Genomic DNA, 19,256 nt, shown 5'->3' with positions numbered 1-19,256 from the left:
GTTTATCCTGTTCCCTTCCTTTGTTAATTTTTTTCCCTCATAAATCATTAAAATAAAAATAAGCATGTTCATTTTATTGATTTGTTTTCACCTTGCTCACTTCCAAAATTAATTCAAAAGGCTTATGATCATATAACTCAATAAAACCAAAATTTGTTAACTTCTATTCAGATGCATGGACCGCTGCTCTGTAGCCCCTTTATGGGTTAGAGTCCCTGTCCTCAAAGGTCCTTGTGAGATAAAAGTCAGAAATGGAAGACCAAAGCAGGAGGAAGAGGGTCTCTTCAGAGGTGGTGGTAGAGGAGAATTGGCTCCGAGCTTCCTAGCAACCAGGGAAAACATGCAATGCTATGGCACACTCTAGGTCATTGTCCCTGCTAAGCTAGAAAAGCTGTGGATGTGGATATTGGTATAAAAATGGTGTCAGGCCATGAACATGCAAGGGCTGCTCCTTTTCTAGCTTCTGTGGTCCTGGGAATGGTGTGCTGACAGGGCTTTAGAGAGTAAAAGAACCTGAATTTATTACTGCCTCTACCAGGTGACCCTAGAAAAGGAAGGTCCCCACTCAGTGTGAAATAATTTTTGCCACTGGAGTGAGCAATGTTGAGAGTGTTGAGAGAGTTACCACATGAGATCTGGGCCTGGAGCAGGTCTGCCTCAGGCCTGCTGGTAGTGTATGGGTTCTTGACTTCCTGTGGGAAAGATTTCACAACATGAGTCCAGGTGTTTTCAAAAGTATGTTTATTAAAACTGGGGACAATGAAACAAAGGCTTAAGGTAGGAGAAGCAACAGGAGAAAGTCAGAGAAAAAGGGGGCCTTGGAGACAGATTCAGTGAGTAAGCCTGGGATGAGCTGCTGCTGCCCACAGCTACCCTGGTTGCAAGTCTCACGAGGTCCCTGTGGGTTGTGACCCCTTTGGGGGTCGAACGACCCTTTCACAGGGGTCACCTAAGACCATTGGAAAACACATATGTAATTACATATTGTTTTTGTGATTAATCACTATGCTTTAATTATGTTCAATTTGTAACAATGAAATTGGGGGTCACCACAACATGAGGAACTATATTAAAGGGTCACGGCATTAGGAAGGTTGAGAACCACTGCCTTAGAGTTTAGGAGAAAGGAAACAGAGGTACAAGGTGTGGGTGACTCTGATTCCTTTGTCTTGAGACGTCTTATCTTCCTTTAGTTGGCTGTAATCCTAGGGGAGGGTCTTAACAGAATATTCATTAGCTTTTCAGATGTGTCCTTCAATGTGTTGATTCATCACAAAGTGTGTATAGAGGGGTCAGGGTTATCTAGTTAGTTTTAAAGAATATCATTGAAGAGGAACCAGGACTAAGGCTGTTCTGTCCCAGGATAGTCTATAATGTGTAAACCATTGTTCTTAAGTGTCTTTGATTAGGGAAGATAAAACATGTGATTCATTAGCTGGCTATAAATTGCTCAAATCATTTGGCCTTATTTAATTATTTTGTCTCAATTTCCCTTATTCCACTTGCCAAGGAATTTCCTAGCTTCTTACTCTCCTGCCACAAGAGAATGAAGGCAAAAGTGTTCTTACCAACTTTTGTCACCTCCTGTCTAGACACCTGAAGATAGACTAAAGAGTGCATTGTGTTCCTGTGGGCAATGTGAAGGCTGGGGCATCCAGGCCTAAGCTGTGGTGGGTGCCCTGGAGTGGCTGCTGGAGGGGCCTTGCTGTGTGGCCCTGGGCAAGGGACAGAGACCAGGTCTGAGTTACAGCCCTCAGGGCAGGAATGTTTATTTTGAGGCCAGCTTGCCAAATCAGGACAGTCTCAGGACGTGGCCTTGTTTAGGCTGTGCCAAGCCCTCTGAAGTCATACTGTCTAGATGAGTGAATGAGTGGGAGGAAGGGACTGTTCCTCAGGTGGGCACATGGGGTCTGTCTTTCTCCAAAGCCCTGTCTCCTTCCTCTGCATTGGGAACTGCTAAAAAGGTGATACCCAGGGAACAGGTGTTAATGCCCAGGGGGCACAGTCAAGCCAGAGCCCAAGTGGGGAGGGTCTTGGTATACACTGCAATTCCCTTCCCCCTCACAGAAGGTGGGTTGTGATGGAGTGATCGGGTCCAACAAGCAAGAAGACAAGTGCGGTGTGTGTGGAGGGGACAACAGCCATTGCAAAGTGATCAAAGGCATGGTCACACGCTCACCTAAGAAGCTGGGTGAGTGAGCCCCTGCCTCTGGCCCTGGGGCCTGAATATCTACAGCACCTGCTCGTTGGACATGGGATGCTTGTCCTTGGGGCTCTGTCTGGGTTCATGACTCTTCTGGAAGGGTGAGGTGGTGGGAGAACCTAAATCAGGACAGCTTGAGCCAGGCTCCAGGGTGGGTGGGGGACAGGGAGAGTGGGGGCCCAGGTGAGGGTTCAGGGCAGAAGATGCCAAAATATAGGTACATACGGTGGGTCTCAGATGTCTATTTGAGGGCAGGGGCTTGCTGAGGCCACCCCTCTCCTGCCTTTTAGGGCTATGGGGCAGCTGTGGGTCCCTTGCTCCCTGTCCCTTAGCTGCCTTTCTGGGTGGACAGTCAAAACACTGGGGCCTCTGGAGCTATCTTTGAGGGCAAGGCCCTCCATGCCTTGTCTGCATCCCAGTGATTCCTCTCCTTTCATTTGTCTTTGTCTCCCCACATCCCAACAAAGGTTACATTAAGATGTTTGAGATCCCCACAGGAGCCAGACACCTGCTCATCCAGGAGGCATACATTACCAGCCATCACCTGGGTGAGTCCCACAGCTCAGGAAGGCAGCGGATCTACAGCTGGCTCTACCGGGTATGGGCAGAGCCCCCGGGGTGGGAAGCTCGATTGGAGAGACTCCCTGTCCCTGGCTCAGCCCATGTCGTGGACCTTTTCTGGATTCACCTTTTGGTAGAGAAACTGTATGTTTGGATCAGAGGGCTCCTGGCAGCAGCTGTGGAGGGATATGTGTCACACACACACACACCCCCAGCCCACAATAATGACTCCCCATCTCAAGGCTAACAGGAGCTGCCCCCCACCCACTGGAAGGCAAGCAGGTCTGCAAGCAGGAGAGTCCTGAGTAGCCTCCCCACACACACTAACCAGAGTGCCTGAGCTGGAGGATGGCCTCCCACAGTGTATTTGCATATTTTTCCATTAGTGTACTTTTAAATTCCTGAAATTCTATCTAGAGTAGAGATCTCTGGCCACTCTTGAAATGTCGGATGTTCCAACAACTCTGGATGCCCCTTCCCACGTGGCAATCCTTGCCGGAGGGACTCTGCTCACTGAAGCTGCCTGGGACTCTTTGCTGGGGCTCCACCCATCCTCACCCACTCCCAAAAAGGCATCTGTGCCCACCTCCTGGGTAGTCATGGGGCCCAAAAGTGATGCAGGGGGCCGCTGGGAGATCCTGGACAAGTTCCCCCAATTTGGGGCCCACCTTCTTCCGTGTCCCGCGGGGATCAGATTGGTTCAGGACCTCACCATCCAGCATCCCTGCTGAGACATGACAGAGTCCATTTTCTTTTAATAGTCAATTTTTCTTCTGTTGTTACTTTAAGAAGAAAATTTATATTGTTACCCAAAATGCAAAACTAGTACCACTTGCCTTAAACAGAAGGCAAATATAAAAGTCAGGGCCCCCCCGCCAAAAAAAGACTGCTAAAGACTCCAGGTCCCAGGTCCCAGGTCCTCTGTCTCTGCAGGAGAGAAGAGAGAGTTAGTGACAAGTTGAGGACCCATAACAACTACTGAGGCTCACTTTGTGATGTAGACAGAGAGTTATAGGAGACTTGTGTACGGAGTTATTTCCTCACTCTGTGCCCTGTCTGGGCTCCTTAAAGTCACCCAGCAGCTCCCCAGTGCTCCTTCCACACTATAGGAAGTGTGAGGCTTCCTGGCCAGCTGAGTCCTCAGCTCCTAGACATTTTTGCAATGGCTTGAGTGGTCCCCTAGTCAGGGCAAGCCTCTTCAGGAGGTATGGGGAACTGGTGGGACTCCAGGCAGGGCCACTATTACAAATGGGGTGGGGAGACCCTGATTTTTAGCTGGACATATGCTCACCCCATGGCAGGAAGCCCCACCATTGTGCCCTAGTGTCCAGCAGATACCCTGCACCCTGGGGGTTGAGGCGGCAGGCGGGGGCTCTGAGTGCCTGCTGACTGTAGGGAGGGAGACTTTTCACTTCTGGGCAGAGCCCCTGCTCACCCAGGGTCTGTGGGGGCAGGTCCGAGAAAAGACCCTGCGCCTGGCAGAAAGGCATCAGTTCTGGCCAAGTGGCAAAGGAGGAGCCAGGCTCTCAGGTGATTGGGCTGTCTGGCAAGGACACTCCCTGCACCTGCCAAAACTAGTGTGCCCCACGCCACCCCACCCCAACCCCGGCCTCCCTTCAGCGTGCCTGGATCTTGCCCCTGGTAATCTTGGTGGGGGCTCCCTTTTGCTGTTTTCAGCCGTCAAGAACTTAGAGACAGGCAAGTTCATTTTAAATGAAGAGAACGACATAGATCCCAATTCCAAATCGTTCATCGCCATGGGTGTGGAGTGGGAGTACCGGGATGAAGATGGCCGTGAGACTCTGCAGACCATGGGCCCCCTTCATGGCACCATCGCTGTGCTGGTAAGTCCCCAGGCCAGGGGGCAAGTGGCCACTGGGTAAGGGATGGAGCCTCCTGCATCCTTCAGGCCATGCTTGGAATGGCCTCTCTGGCCAATCCATCCTTGTGTCAGAGTGGGGGACAAGCATGGAGCTGCCAGTTAGGGCTCTGGGCCCTACATCGCACCCAGTGACCTCAGGCACTCTCCCTTATAAGGGTTTTGGTTTCCCTGCTGAATGACATCTATAGCCACCTTTAGTCATGCTCCTTCATGTCTGCCATCAAATCCCAGTTCTACCACACCTGGGAGTACCAGACAGGGCTCAGGATGTTACACCACCAGACCACTGGACTTTGTCCCTGAGCAGGACTGGACCCCAGGTCTCCTGAGTTCATGAGTGTGGACTGCTCCTGGTTATGGGAGTACAGAGGGGGGGCTTGATTTTCTAATCACTTTTTTAAAATCAATTTTAATTATGTAAGTATTATATTTTACCTGTAAAAAAAATAAAACCACTACAGATAAAGCTGAGTTCACTGTGGTGGGGGGTAGGTACCCAGACCCCAGCACCTCATCCCTGGGCATGCCCTCTGATTGCTTCCCCTGCAGGGACTTTCACCCCCAGATGCTGTTGGGGACCCGCCTGCCAGTGCAGGTGCAGGCAGGCCTCGGGACCTGCAGCTTCTGCATTGGTAAATTCACCTACTTGCTAAAATGTATCTGTAATCCCCAAATAAAACTCAGCGTGATTTCCACAGCCATTTACAGACAAATGCAGAGCAGTGACATGCATGTTCCAGCTGAGGGGGAGCCAGGTGACACCCTGCTTCTTGTTTTAGCTCCTACTATAAACCAGTGTCCTTCTCACAGTGTATTTAGTGCCACATTTTTCACATTTTTGTGCTTTAATGGGATGATTTCACTGTTTAAAATGGCCCCAGGCATTGTGCTGAAGGGCTCTATGCAGTTCCCCAAGGTGAGCAGCTGTGGGGTGCCCCATGGAGCCCATGCAGCGTCGGGGAGCTTCTTGCAGGCCTGCATTACAGGGCGCTGGCCCGGAGTCAGGGAATTAGCAACATATATTAAGTACGGGTCCTTAAATAGAAAACGCGTAAAATATAAGGTTACATGTTGACAGTAGATGAGAATGCCATGGCCAGAATCTCGCAGGACCCTAACTCCCTGCGAGCAGTGGTTCAGTGTTGGGGACTTTGTAGAACATAATGACCTACAGCGAATACCAAGACTGGGCTATAAGTTACCTCGACTGACATTTCTAAACTGGCTTCGAGGAGGTGGAGAGTTGGGCAGACACATTCATGGCCGTGTGGGGGCACAGGTCATCCCGCAGGGAGACACCCGGATCTCGCTGACGTTCAAGTACATGATCAATGAGGACTCGCTCAATGTGGATAACAACCAGGTCCTGGAAGAGGACTCCGTGGGCTACGAGTGGGCCCTGAAGAAGTGGTCCCTGTGCTCCAAGCCCTGCGGTGGAGGTGAGAGGCTTCTCAGGGTGGGGCCCCGAGAAAGCCGGGGCCTGAATAAGAAGTGTCTTCTAGGGGAGGGGCTTCTGGAGCCCCCAGTGCCCTGCTGACTGCCCGGCCAGAGGCATGTGCCAGGCATGAGAAGACGGGTCCCAAGGAGGTTGAGGCAGTGATCTGTGTCTGGGTGACAAGGGCCTAGCTCTGCCTGGGATGGAGCAGAGGGTGAAAAGGAGGGAGGTGTTCAGGGCAGCAGGCCTAAAGCAGCCAGAGGGCATGTGTGGGGTCTGGTCGATGCCAACATGAACCTAAATCAGTGCGGGAGGCAGAAGCTGGCCTGGCGGGAGTTGTTGTGAGAGTGGGTTGGATGGGCTATTATGGCATCACGAGGCAGGGCACAGGGAAGATGTAGGCTGTGCTGGAGATAGGTAGAAAGGCCCCTCTGCAGGGGTCTCTCCCTGTGTTCATTCAGAAAAGCCTCCCAGACCTTCCCCAGCAGTGCTGGGTGCAGAGGGGTCTCTCCTGCCCCATACCTCAAGGAGCCCACAGTTGGGTAGGACATGCAGGCATACAGGAAGTTCTGATTTGCCCAGAGTGGTCAATGTTTCTGGGAGGGTGAACAAGATCAGAAGCAGGAGATGACAGCTCAGCCTGCAGAAGCAGGGCCAGGACAGATTGCCCTCAGATGCCAAAAGGGTGTTTGCTGAGGGGCTCGTCACCCACTCTCTGGCACTGACAGATGAAAGGTTTCTCTTCCCAGTGCTTCCACCTGGGTAATGGTGTCCCCAGCCTCCCCAACCCCTGTGGATTTCCTCTGCGTGTCCTGTTGATTCTTGCTTCTACATATCTCTCAGACCCATCTGCTATTCCCATCTTCCAAGCCCTGGCACCCCCTCGCTCCCTCCCTGGCCCTGTGTGTTCACTCGCCCCCAGAGTAACCTATTAAAGAGGCAGATCAGACCATGTCTCTCCTAGTGTCATAGCCTTCAGCAGCTCCCTCTGCTCTGAGGATAAAAAACAATTCTCCTCATGGCCCCTGAGGTCCAGGCAGCTTGCAAACCTCTCCACTGCTCACCCTGGCTTTAGATGCTTCTCCTGGACATGCCATGCTCCTGCCTCAGGCCCTTTGCACAGGCTGTCTCCTCCCCTGGGAGCCCCTCCCCTTCCTTCCTCCTCTACTTCCTGTGATGCATCCAGATGCCCTCAGATGCCAAAAGACTGGATCAGGCTGCCCCCCATATTCCCTCATGTCTTGCCCACTAAGCTGGGGTTCTGTGACCGTGGCACTGCTGATACCTGTCTCTATAATTCTTTATTGTGAGGGCTGTCCTATGCATTGTAGGATGTTGAGCAACACTCCCCCAGTTGTAACAACTAAGTATTCCAGACATTTCCAGATGTCCTCATGTGCAAAATCAGCCCCATTTGAGAACTGCTGCACTAGACTGTGGTGGGAGGAGACTCATAGGACATGTTCCCATGTTTAGCCAACTCCTGGGTCATGCCAGGTCCTCGGTGCATATTAATTTAATGTGGAGCAAATGGCTAAGCAACGGGAGAGGAAATGAATCCTTCTCTCTTGTCCCAGGATAGCCAAGGGGCCAGGGAGAAGGTGGTCGTTCTCCCAGGCCTCTCACCCTCACTTGCCCAAGGGCAGTGGTCGGCAAACTCATTAGTCAACAGAGCCAAATATCAACAGTACAATGATTGAAATTTCTTTTGAGAGCCAAATTTTTTAAACTTAAACTATATAGGTAGGTACATTGTTATTAACTTAATTAGGGTACTCCTAAGGCTTAGGAAGAGCCACACTCAAGGGGCCAAAAAGCCGCATGTGGCTCGCGAGCTGCCATTTGCCGACTACGCCTAGGGTGCTGGGAGGACACCAGGCTAGACATCTCCAAGGCCTGGCTCAGGCACACTACCCCACCCCGTCAGAAAGTTGGGAAGAACAGCTGAAGCTGCAGGTGAATCTGCCCCTTTGCACCCCATAGAGGGGCCACACTGCCCCATTGAGCCTCCTCGAGCTCTCATCTTCAGGGTCCCAGTTCACCAAGTATGGCTGCCGCCGGAGGCTGGACCTCAAGATGGTGCACCGCAGTTTCTGTGACGCCCTCCCGAAGCCCAAAGCCATCCGCCGGGCTTGCAACCCACAGGAGTGCTCCCAGCCCGTGTGAGTGCCTGGGGTTGCCCAACTCCCTGGCTGCAGTCTCTGGGTCCCACTAGAGGGAGTAGAGGACAGATCCCCCCCAACTCTCTTTCCCCGCCCCCCTGGGCTGCAGTGGAGGGAGGTATGGGATCTGTGTCCACGGGGGGCGGGGGGTGGTCTGGACCTCATATTTCCTGAGATGTGTATGGGTTCATTATCACTCACCATGTTTTGTGGAGTCTAAGAGGCTGCACTTGCTTCAGACTTGCAAAGCTAAATCACTACTGTGCGTCTTAGAGATGGCAAGTGGTAATGCTCAGGTGGGGGAAACAGGCTCAGGGTATAGGGCTAGCTTCTGATCCCGTGGGAGATGTTTCCAAGACAGCCCATAGCAGTGGTTGCATCCTTGACCTCCAGGCCCAGGGTCTGGCAGGGCTTCATAGCTGGGTCCTGAGCAGGGAAGACAGTTGGCACTAGGTGAGGGCATGTGGGGTTGGGTGCTAAGGGCCTTGATACTGCTTCCAGAAGGGTCAGTGATGTCAGCAGAAGCTGAAGTCAAAGGGCAGAGACAGAGTCACAGAAGGGACAAAGGCTGACAGGGTCCTTCAGGCCTGGGCTATCCATGGCCACCCGCACCAGGGCTCCCATCAGTGGACATGTGTAGGGCTCATTATTTGCGAGACCTCGGGCAAGGGTGCAGCAAACTTATGGGGCACCTTTGTGGGACTAGGGAAGGCCATGCCTCAGAGAGCAGGAGGCCTTCCGTCTATCCACCATGGCCACAGGGGACTGACCATGTGCCACTCTCCCTCGCAGATGGGTCATGGGCGAATGGGAGCCGTGCAGTCAGAGCTGTGGGCGGACAGGCACGCAGGTTCGCTCCGTGCGCTGCATTCAGCCACTGCACAACAACACCACTCGCACCGTGCACACCAAGCACTGCAATGATGCACGGCCCGAGGGCCGCCGGGCCTGCAATCGTGACCTCTGTCCTGGACAGTGGCGGGCCGGACCCTGGTCCCAGGTAAGTAGGTCTCCTGGCCCTGTCCTGTGTTCTCAATTCCCAAACCAAGCTTGGGCAGGACTGAGGTGGCTGGGGCATCCCACCTTTGTCTGGACTCAGTTCATGCCCTAGGCCACATCCCATAGGTCTCAGGGTACCAGTGGTGCCATGTAATCAGTGCTCTGTTCAGAAACCTAGTGGAATGTGTGTCTTCAGGGCAGCCTGGGCTCCCAGGAGGCTGAGGGCAGCCTGGGCTCCAGGTTCTTATCTCTGAAGGTAGATGTGTGGTCTAGAAGGTCAGCTAAGCTGGAAGGAGGGGACACAAACCAAGGAGGGCTTAGACTTGGGCTGCAAAGAGTAAAAAGGATGGTCTTGGGGACTGAGGAGCAGTTCTGAGGGCAGAGCTGATGTAAGCACTGACCTCCAGCTCCCAGCCAAGATCAGCCTCAGGGTCCATAATTCACAAGGAGGATCACAGGACTCAGAGGTTGGTGCACTCATGGTTATGGGTTATTACAAGGAATGCTCAGAGCACAATTCGGGAAGGGAAGAAGGGATGGCCAAAGCCAGAGGAAACCAGTACATGCCTCCAGGTATTCCTTCCAGTGGATTCACCACGGATACACCTAATTCTCTCAGCAGTGACATGCAGCAACACACACGAAGTACTGCCAATCAGGCAACCCACCCAAGCCTGGGTGCCCAGGGTTTTCACTAGGGAGTAGTCACATAGGCAAACGGTGCCTCTGTGTGTGATGGTATCAGTTACCGAAGCTCTAGACCCCAGCAGGAAAGTGGGTGCTCAGCAGAAATCACATTGCTGGTGCAGTGCAACTCAAGGCCTCAGGCATGAAAAACACTCACCAGACAGAGCATTCCATGGACTTGGTTCCCTGGAGCTGCCCATGGGCCAGTCCTGCAAATGGCCTTTCTAAGGACTGTGTAGGGCTTAAGCAACCATGTCTGCTGAGTCAACCCTTTCTCACACACAGGGCAAGGACTTGAGAATTATCCTTGCTCACGGCTGGGCCAGCTGTGAGCCGAGCCAGGAGGCTGGATGTGATTGCTCCTGCTAGCCCCTCCCCATGGAGAAGGCAGAGGGGGACAGGGGCTGGAGGGGCCATTGAGGGTGCTGGTAGTATAGAGCTGGGGGAGCCTGGGGAGAGAAAGGTCAGGGGGATGGTCCTCTGCCAAAACCTCCGGGACTCAGCGCTTTCCCAGTGGTGCCCAGTGCATAGCAGGTTTTTCTGGGTCTTGGGTATCCCATAGCCAGAGCATTCAGAAATGCCAGGCCCTGCATAGTTGCTCTCTTTAACTCACAATAACTTGAGACATAAGTATGTGTGCCCCCTCTTATGAGCCCAACAAGACTGAGGCAGCCACCCGAGGCTGGGGTGAGACCGGGCCAGTCTCTAGTCCACACTCTCCCGCTGCCCCTCACCACCTCAAACGAGTTAAGGGTCACATGCGTGAGGGGCTCTTCCGGGCCGCAGCATGGGAGGTGGCCCCTGACTGGTGACTCTCCACCTACAGTGCTCTGTGACCTGTGGCAATGGCACCCAGGAGCGGCCAGTACTCTGCCGGACAGCGGATGACAGCTTTGGGATCTGCCGGGAGGAGCGACCTGATACAGCAAGGACCTGCAGGCTGGGCCCCTGCCCAAGTAAGCCCTCTGTTGCCCTGTTCCCTGGGCCCCAGTGTGCAAGCCCCAAGGCCAGGGGGTTGGTCCAGGCAAATGCTCTTCCCACAGTGGCCTGTACTCAGCGTCCCTGACCTTAAAATAGAAGTTGAGGCCTCCCAAGCTAGGGCTGGGCCCTTTCCATAGTGGGCAATATAAGGAACAGCTCATCTTCAGGCCAGGCCAGGCCCTGATGAAGGATGGAACGGACTCAGCCCACCCTGCCTTCCTGACACTCCCTGTTGGTCTGGGAAATAGAACCAGACTCACAGTGACCACACAGCAGGGCTCAACAAGACAAATGCCCTGTACCTTGCACAAACAATAACCAGAATTCCGGCTACTTACAGACACATTGGCAAATGCTCGACATGTGACCTCTTTTGGTCCCTGAAACAGCTCAAGATGTAGACCCCATACAAGTTCTGTCTACAGAGAAGGGAGCTCAGGGGGGTCCGGTGTGCCCACTCCAGCTGGGGGCAGAGGTGGTAGATCACGATTCACTGGGTCCCTGCATTCCTGGAGCAGGCAGTTTGTGCTCAGCTGGGGAGCAGGACTGGGTGTGGAGGAGCAGTACACAGGTCAGGAGGCCAGCAGCGCCTGTGTGCCATAGCTACTCCATAGCTGAGACCAGGATGCAAGAGCGTTGGGAAGAGAGACACAGGCCCATCTGTTATAAGGGAGAGCCTTGAATGCCCTCCTTGCCCTTCCCAAGGATGCCAGGGTCTATGGAGCAGGGGGCTGGGAAGCCCTGGCTGGTGCCCCAGCAGCCGCAGTCCCTTTCTCTTCCCTCTAGGAAACATCTCTGACCCCTCTAAGAAGAGCTATGTGGTTCAGTGGCTGTCCCGACCGGACCCCGACTCGCAGGTCCAGAAGTCTTCGTCAAGTAACCGGCCCGTTTATAACTCTGCCTCTGCCCTCCAGTGCATGCCCTGCGCCTTGTGGAGCTTGCCGTGGGCTCCCCTCCTCTCTTTCTATGGAAAACTCCCCTGACTCTTGCTGAGTGCTCTCGGTTGACTCTGTTTTCTCCTGGGCCTCTGAGCTCGACCATCTCCTTCAGAGCTGCTGGCCACCTGGCTGGGAGGGCCAGCCTTACAGAGGCAAGGCCCTGGCACTGGCCTCTTGTGGGGGGTCCGGGACCTGGTTGGTGATGACTTGTAAAGGGTCAAAGATCTGTCATGGTGCTGGTAGGGCCAGCAGCCAAAGTGAGAATGTGACCACTTAGTGACCACCTCGTGGGGCCACATCCCTCCAAGCTGGAGCTGTAGGTTGGAAGTCAAGGGGAAGCCTGCCCATCCCCTTTCAAATGCACCCACCACCCAGAGACTGGGGCTCTCGAGGTCTGCAGTTTATGCTGCCATGCTGGGTAGCCCGGCCCTAAGAGTCCAGCGTTATATTGGGGGCTTCCCGGCTGCCTCTTCTGCTGCTGCTGCTGCTGCTGCTGCTGACCCTGTGCTGAGTGTGTCCTCCTGACTCATGTGACTGTGGCCTGTTTCCTGTGGCCTTTGTGTCCAACTCACACAGCCCTTGCCCCCATGCCCTGTCTCCTCAGGCAGGTTCAGGTCAAATGAAGGAGGTGTGGTATGTGTCCCTCCAGTGGGACATAGGGACACACTGCCACTCCCATTCTTGGTCCATTAGCTCCAATGGCCTTTCCTTATCATGCACACATGGCCCCATCAGGGGTGAGAGCATGAGAGAGTGAGAGACTGATGCGGATGCGGCCACCTGTCAGTGTGAACAACTACAGAATTACCTCAATTTTTATTGCTTTTTTGCTTAGACAAAACTATGTAGAAAATGCCTTAAAGTTGAAAGGTAACAGAATTGGCTACTAACTCCAGCTTCAGAGGGGGACGTGATCCAGGTAGGAGGCAGGTCCAGCGGGAGGTGGTCTAAGTTATCCATCTTTGGCCAAGAATAAGGTTTCTTAATCAGGTGGCCTGGCTCCCTGTGCCCCTTGGCCTGTGCAGGGACCCACGCACTCTCAGGCCACCTGTGTAGGAAGGACACCCACTGGCCAGTGGCGCCGACTGTTGCTGGAGCCCTTGTGGGCACTCCCACAGCTCTGCCTTACTCCAGAGGGCAACATTCTTGGCCCTTCAAGTAACCCGTGTAGCATTCCCGCCGCCACTCCCACTGCACATCCCAGCGCTGTCCACCTGTGAATATAATAGCATCCCCACCAACACCAGCCTCCTGGCACTGATTACTGTTATGTAAATACTCGGTGTGTACTAATTCTCACGACTGTTAACTTCCAACTTTGACTAGGCCATGCGAGTGACACGAGTGACTCTGGGAAGGTGCCGTACACTCCTGGGCATTGTTCTCTCTGTCTACATGCACTTTGGTTTATCAGGGATATTTTACTAGTGTTTTGTATGTATTTATGGCATATTATATAGGTTTCATTGTCGTTTCTTTCCAGTGTTTGTTTTTTTTAATGAGACCATGTGAGTGTGTGCCAAAGTGACTGTGAAAATGACCTTTTATTCTTACTAACGCTGGAAGGACTTCCTGTCATGCAGCCCACAAATAAACTCAATAAAAATTTCAGTGAAACTGGGTGCTTGGGTTCGGCACACTGTTGGCTGGCTCCTTCTCGTCCTCTCCATGGCTGACGGCACATGGAGCTGTGAGTGCCCTCTGTCCCATTAGTTCCTTGGTTTCTGATTCAATGGACTTTACTGACCTTTCCTTTGCCAAATGAGATGTTTAAGGTCCCTCTACTGTGGAGACACGCCCCTCCCCTGTGAAGATGCACCACTGTGACTTTGAGTTCTGAGTCATTCGTGCTAAACAAGCACCTCCAGGAACACCTGTGTTCTCCTCCTGGTTGGCGCTCTTACAGTCCCCACCTTGGAGGGGATCTGAGCCATGCAGTAAAAATGTGAGGTCAGGATCCAAGACAGTGTTGGTCCACCATCAGGCCACCACTCTGGCCCCCGGGGCAGCTTTCATCTCTCAGCTCTCTGTTCAGGAAAGAAGAGGTGCCCATCGGGCCCAGGAGAGTCTGAGTCAGGAGAAGGGCAAGGCAGTGGTGGCTCTAGACATCTGGCCTATAATAGTCATGATTGTGTGTGCTCAGCCACGCCTGCCCTTAGAAGCCACAGGGCCTGTGCATTTATTCAGCATGCTAACAAGGACCAGACAGAAGGGTAGGGTCTCACAGGGACCTCGCATCTGGGGCCTGAGTGGTGCCCTGCCAGTGGGTAGGTATCTCTCTTCTCCCTTTCCTATGAAGGGTCCCAGGCAGGGAGGAGGAAAACAATGAGAAAGTTTGACGTGGGGTTACCGTAAGTCATGGATATGGGCTTTCAGGGCACAGTGCCACGCCCCAGGTATCAGTTTGCAGGGTGGGGTTCATGGTAGTTGTGGCTTGAGTCCTGCCTGCCCAATGCTCTGGCCATGGAAAGGAATTCCAGCTCAAGATAGACAAGGAGACCAAGGCAACTCTGTCTAACAGAACTGCGTTCACTCAGTCTGCTTTCCGGACAAATCGGGAGAAACCCCCAGAGTGCTGTATGCTTGGGGACAGCCAAGGTGATGGAGGTGTGGGCAGACGAGGGATGCCTGCCACTTCTTTAATTTGTCACACAATCTTTTGAAAGGTGAAATGGTGCAGAGAAAAGAAAACAAAGCTTTCTCCACCCCAGGCTTTTCCCAAGTGTGGGGGACAAAGGTGATTCGGGTTGCCTGTAAATGTGGCCTTAGAAGAGAGAAACCAAGATGGCGGCATAGGTAAACACCGGAGTTTGCTGCCGAGAACAACCACTTCAAAAATACAACTAAAAGACGGAACGGACATCATCCAGAACCACAGGAAGGCTGGCTGAGTGGAAATTCTACAACTAGAAGGAAAGAGAAAAGCACACTGAGACTCAGAGGAGGTGCAGTGTGAAAGTAAAATACTAAGGTGCGGAGGTGCATGCGGAGTGGGCTGGTGGCTGAGGGCGTGGTTGTTGTTTTCAATCAGGAGGGAGTCTCAGGCTCTGAGCTCCAGTTCCGGGCGAGTCTCTAGGGACCCAGACTCATACGGGAGAAGCAGGACTGTCTGGCATCAGTCGGAACTCAAGGGCAGCTTTCTCTCCGAGGGGCTTGCAGTGATTACCAGGACATTGAGAAGCAGAGCCTCTGAAGGCAGGACTGAGAGCAGCCATAACTGATAGCCCCGCCCTGTTGATCCCGTGGGACCCGCCCCGCCCAAGCCCTGCAGGGAGGCTTTTGCTGGATAGCCTCAGGCAAAGGCTAGATTAGCACCTCCCTAGAGATCCAGGAGCCAGGAAACCCAGTGGTCAGAGTGGGACCATCCAGTTTGCAGCTCCGTGGAACCATAAAGGACACACTCAGGGGGCAGACTCAGTGAGCACCAAAGCCCCATTGAAGCAAGTCTTGCCCCAGAGGGATGGCTCCAGCACAGAAGTTCTCCCACTGCAGACACAGCTGATTCTCACAGCCAATTGGCCTGGAGGTCAATTCCTCACAGTGATACCTACAACAATCAAGGCTTAACTACAACAAGACTGTGCACAAAGACCACAAAAGGGTGCACCAAGAGTGTCCTCAGGTAATTGGGGAGGCTGAACCACTGGGCCCTAGAGGACACTTAGCACAGAAAACCACTTTATCAACACAGGGAAGCATAAAAAATGCGGAGACAAAGAAAAAGGACACAAATGACAGAAATAAAGGAAAGCAAACTACTGGATATAGAGTTCAAAACCACACTTTTAAGGTTTTTCAATAATTTTCTAGAAACTGCCAATAAACTTAATGAGATCTACAAGAAATCTAATGAGACCCTCGAGGTTGTGATAAAGGACCAACTAGAAATTAAGCATACACTGACTGAAATAAAGAATATTATACAGACTCCCAACAGCAGACTAGACGATTGCAAGAATCAAGTCAAAGATTTGAAATACGAAGAAGCAAAAAACACCCAACCGGAAAAGCAAAATGAAAAAAGAATCCAAAAATATGAAGATAGTGTAAGGAGCCTCTGGGACAGCTTCAAGCGTACCAACATCCGAATTAAAGGGGTGCCAGGAGAAGAGAGAGAGCAAGATATTGAAAACCTATTTGAAGAAATAATGACAGAAAACTTCCCCTACCTGGTGAAAGAAATAGACTTACAAGCCCAGGAAGCGCAGAGAACCCCAAACAAAAGGAATCCAAAGAGGACCACACCAAGACACATCATAATTAAAATGCCAAGAGCAAAAGACAAAGAGAGAATCTTAAAAGCAGCAAGAGAAAGAAAGTCAGTTACCTACAAGGGAGTACCCATACGATTGTCAGCTGATTTCTCAACAGAAACTTTGCAGGCCAGAAGGGAGTGGCAAGAAATATTCAAAGTGATGAATGCCAAGAACCTACAACCAAGATTACTTTATCCAGCAAAGCTATCATTCAGAAGTGAAGGTCAGATAAAGAGCTTCACAGGTAAGAAAAAGCTAAAGGAGTTCATCACCACCAAACCAGTATTATATGAAATGCTGAAAGGTATCCTTTAAGAAGAGGAGGAAGAAGAAAAAGGTAAAGATACAAATTATGAGCAACAAATACGCATCTATCAACAAGTGAATCTGAAAATCAAGTGAATAATCTGATGAACAGAATGAACTGGTGATTATAATAGAATCAGGGGCATAGAAAGGGAGTGGACTGGCTATCCTTGTGGGGGAAAGGGGTGAGGGGGATGCAGGAAGAGACTGGACAAAAATCGCGCACCTATGGATGAGGACAGTGGGTGGGGAGTGAGTGAGGAAGGTGAGGTGGGAACTGGGTGGAGGGAAGTTATGGGGGGAAAAAAGAGGAACAAATGTAATAATCTGAACAATAAAGATTTAATTAATTTTTAAAAAAATGTGGCCTGAGTACACACAGCAGCGGATCCTCGTCCTTATTGTCCTCCACGACCACCTCGAGGGCATCTCTCATGCTTGCTCATTTCTTTCCAACTCAGGCCACACAGCAATGCCCTCTCCTGTCACCTGAGCCTTTGCCTTCACTTATAACAGGGTTGGTCAGTCTCTCCCTGGAATTTGAGGAATTAAAATTGGACTTATAAATTGACTTAAGAAGACCTACAACTTCTCTTTGTACCTTATTTACCACAATAGTTTGACATGAATAGTAGTGTAAAATTTTCTTCTAAAATAAAATTTAAGTTGAAAAATGAGGTAATTTAAAGGAGAAAACTACTAAGCAAATAATCACACAGGTTATTAATTCAGATACAGCCAAGACTGTGGGAATGGCACACAGACTTCAACTTGTGACAATGGTTTTATTCTCACCAGTTTGTTCACTGGAAGGCAGTAGGTCTTGCCGTGCATTGCTGCTGCTGGAAATGGCTGAGGATGGAGTGTTGGGAAACTGAAGTTATAATCCTGGGCCAGTCAGTGCCTCAGTACATGTCGCTCAGCCTTCGGTGGTATAATTTCCTCTTCTTTGTCTCAGTGCTCAGAGATGCTACTTAAAAACCCACAACCATTCATATCCTTTTAAGGGTGATGGGTAATGATTCTTTTGAAATTAATCTAGGCTGATATTAGCATAGCCAAGCTCTTGGCCAGTAGCTTTCTCAATTATTTATACATTCATTGACTTATTTTAATTTTTAAAAAGTTAAAGCAATGCAGCCAAGTATTCAAAGGAAATCAGACCCAGAAGTCCAATATTTAAGCCAGGTAGAAGGGAGGCACCCTGGGGGGAGCCTGGCCCCTGCTGTCATCAGCCTATTTGTGTCAGGGAAATGGATGGCTCATCCCAATGTGTCCATTCACTCAGCAACAGTTGCCAAGTGCTTTCTGTGTCAAGCTCTGACCCGGGCACTAAGGACACTGCCAAGCACTTGACCAGAAGTCAGCAAACTTTTACTCTAAATGGCCAGATAACATTGGGGGACATGTGGTCTCCCCCACAACTACTCAACTCTGCCTTTGAAGTGAGAAAGCAGCTGTAGATAATAAGTGAATGGCATGCCTGTTCCAGTAAAACCTTATTTACCAAACCAGTTGGAGGGACTGACTTGGCCCGAGGACGTAGTTAGCCAACCCCTGGCTTAGACTGATGTGATGTCTGCTTCTTAGGATTCCAGCCTAGTGGGACACAAGTGAGGGAAGATGCTTAATACCAACCTTGCTAGGAGTGAAGAAAAAGGCTCTAGTGACAGGAGAGGGCATGCTGTGTGGCAGGAGTGGCCCCACTCCCAGCAGTGCTGCCAGGCCAGGCTCCCTCCTCATCTGTGCCTCTGCCCCTCCCCAGTCCCCAGCTGACCATGAGGTCTGTGACCAGTGTTTTTCACACAGTTCACCTGCCAAAAAGGGGCAGTGGCCAGGGAGGGGGAAGGAAGGGAGAGGGACTCTGAGCCCCTCCCATCCAGTGGGTTTCAAACAAGACTACTCTGATTTCATCTGTCTCATATTTTGGACATCTGTGTACGATTTCATCTATCAATTTTAAAACCTGAAAGCAACATCTCTGGATCTTCTAACTTGATTTCTGGAATCAACCCTCGGCCCTCAACCACCTGTCTGTCTTTCTCCCTCCACGTTGTGAGCCTGTTGCTCAATCTCAAGGTTAGGAAGACCAGGGCTGTTCTTGACCAGCCGATCTGTGTTTATCTCTTCGCACTGTGGGTCCTGAAGCCAGTCATGCTTCCTCCCTAGTTTGGCCACTTAGATGCTCAGGACCCAAATTGGTTCCACCTCTGGTTAGTAGGTGCCTCTATGTGTTCTTGCCTGTAAAGTTGCTATTATAAAATGCATAAATTTCCTGTTCTGGACTTCCTCCGTTATTCACATTTATATTGCTTACATTTGTACCTTTACTCCTTCTTTCATTCACTCTTCTAGGCTCTGGGATAAAGGGGGCATTCAACTATAGCTTGGGCCTCTGCCATTTGGTGCTTACAGGATAATGAACAAGTCACACATTTGTCACTTTACCTGACAATTAAATGTGAGCTTACCAACTGGGATGAAGTGCTGAGAAGGGGAGACTTGTGACACCAGGAGACCACACACCAGTGGGATTTAACCTCCTAAGGGAGGTAGGCAATACTTGTCTGAGGAAGATGTGTTTCATTTGAGACTAGAGGAGAAGAAGAGGGCAGCTGGAGGCGAGAGGCTCAGTATGTGCAAAGGCTCTGTGGCCAGAAGGAGCCCCAAACAGAGAAGGAGGTCCAAGGCCTGAGGGAAACCAGAGAGGTGATGGGGACAGCTCTTCACTCAGAAAACAAGGGGCAGAGCAGGGGCTTCACTCAGGACAATGACATGGTCACATTTCCAGTTGAAAAACATTCTGATTGTAGATAAGCAAGCAGAAAGGTGGCTTTAACCACAGT

The 19,256-nt window shown here is 51.3% G+C and overlaps 1 protein-coding gene across 1 annotated transcript in view; it reads left to right on the top strand.

The window, feature by feature from the left end:
- Window positions 1-19,256, top strand: part of ADAMTS2 (ADAM metallopeptidase with thrombospondin type 1 motif 2) — a 274,332-nt gene that overhangs the window by 249,769 nt on the left and 5,307 nt on the right. Inside the window, exons 14-21 of the mRNA XM_006101903.3 lie at window positions 2,068-2,191; window positions 2,671-2,751; window positions 4,442-4,608; window positions 5,926-6,085; window positions 8,111-8,243; window positions 9,036-9,243; window positions 10,756-10,885; window positions 11,697-11,786. Of these exons, the coding sequence (XP_006101965.1) occupies window positions 2,068-2,191; window positions 2,671-2,751; window positions 4,442-4,608; window positions 5,926-6,085; window positions 8,111-8,243; window positions 9,036-9,243; window positions 10,756-10,885; window positions 11,697-11,786 (1,093 nt within the window). The remainder of the gene's footprint in view (window positions 1-2,067; window positions 2,192-2,670; window positions 2,752-4,441; window positions 4,609-5,925; window positions 6,086-8,110; window positions 8,244-9,035; window positions 9,244-10,755; window positions 10,886-11,696; window positions 11,787-19,256) is intronic.

This window comes from Myotis lucifugus, unplaced genomic scaffold (assembly GCF_000147115.1).
Source record: "Myotis lucifugus unplaced genomic scaffold, Myoluc2.0 scaffold_386, whole genome shotgun sequence".
Taxonomy (NCBI): domain Eukaryota; kingdom Metazoa; phylum Chordata; class Mammalia; order Chiroptera; family Vespertilionidae; genus Myotis; species Myotis lucifugus.
Note: the sequence above shows the minus strand (reverse complement) of the source record. Positions and strands in the feature narration are given on the sequence as shown.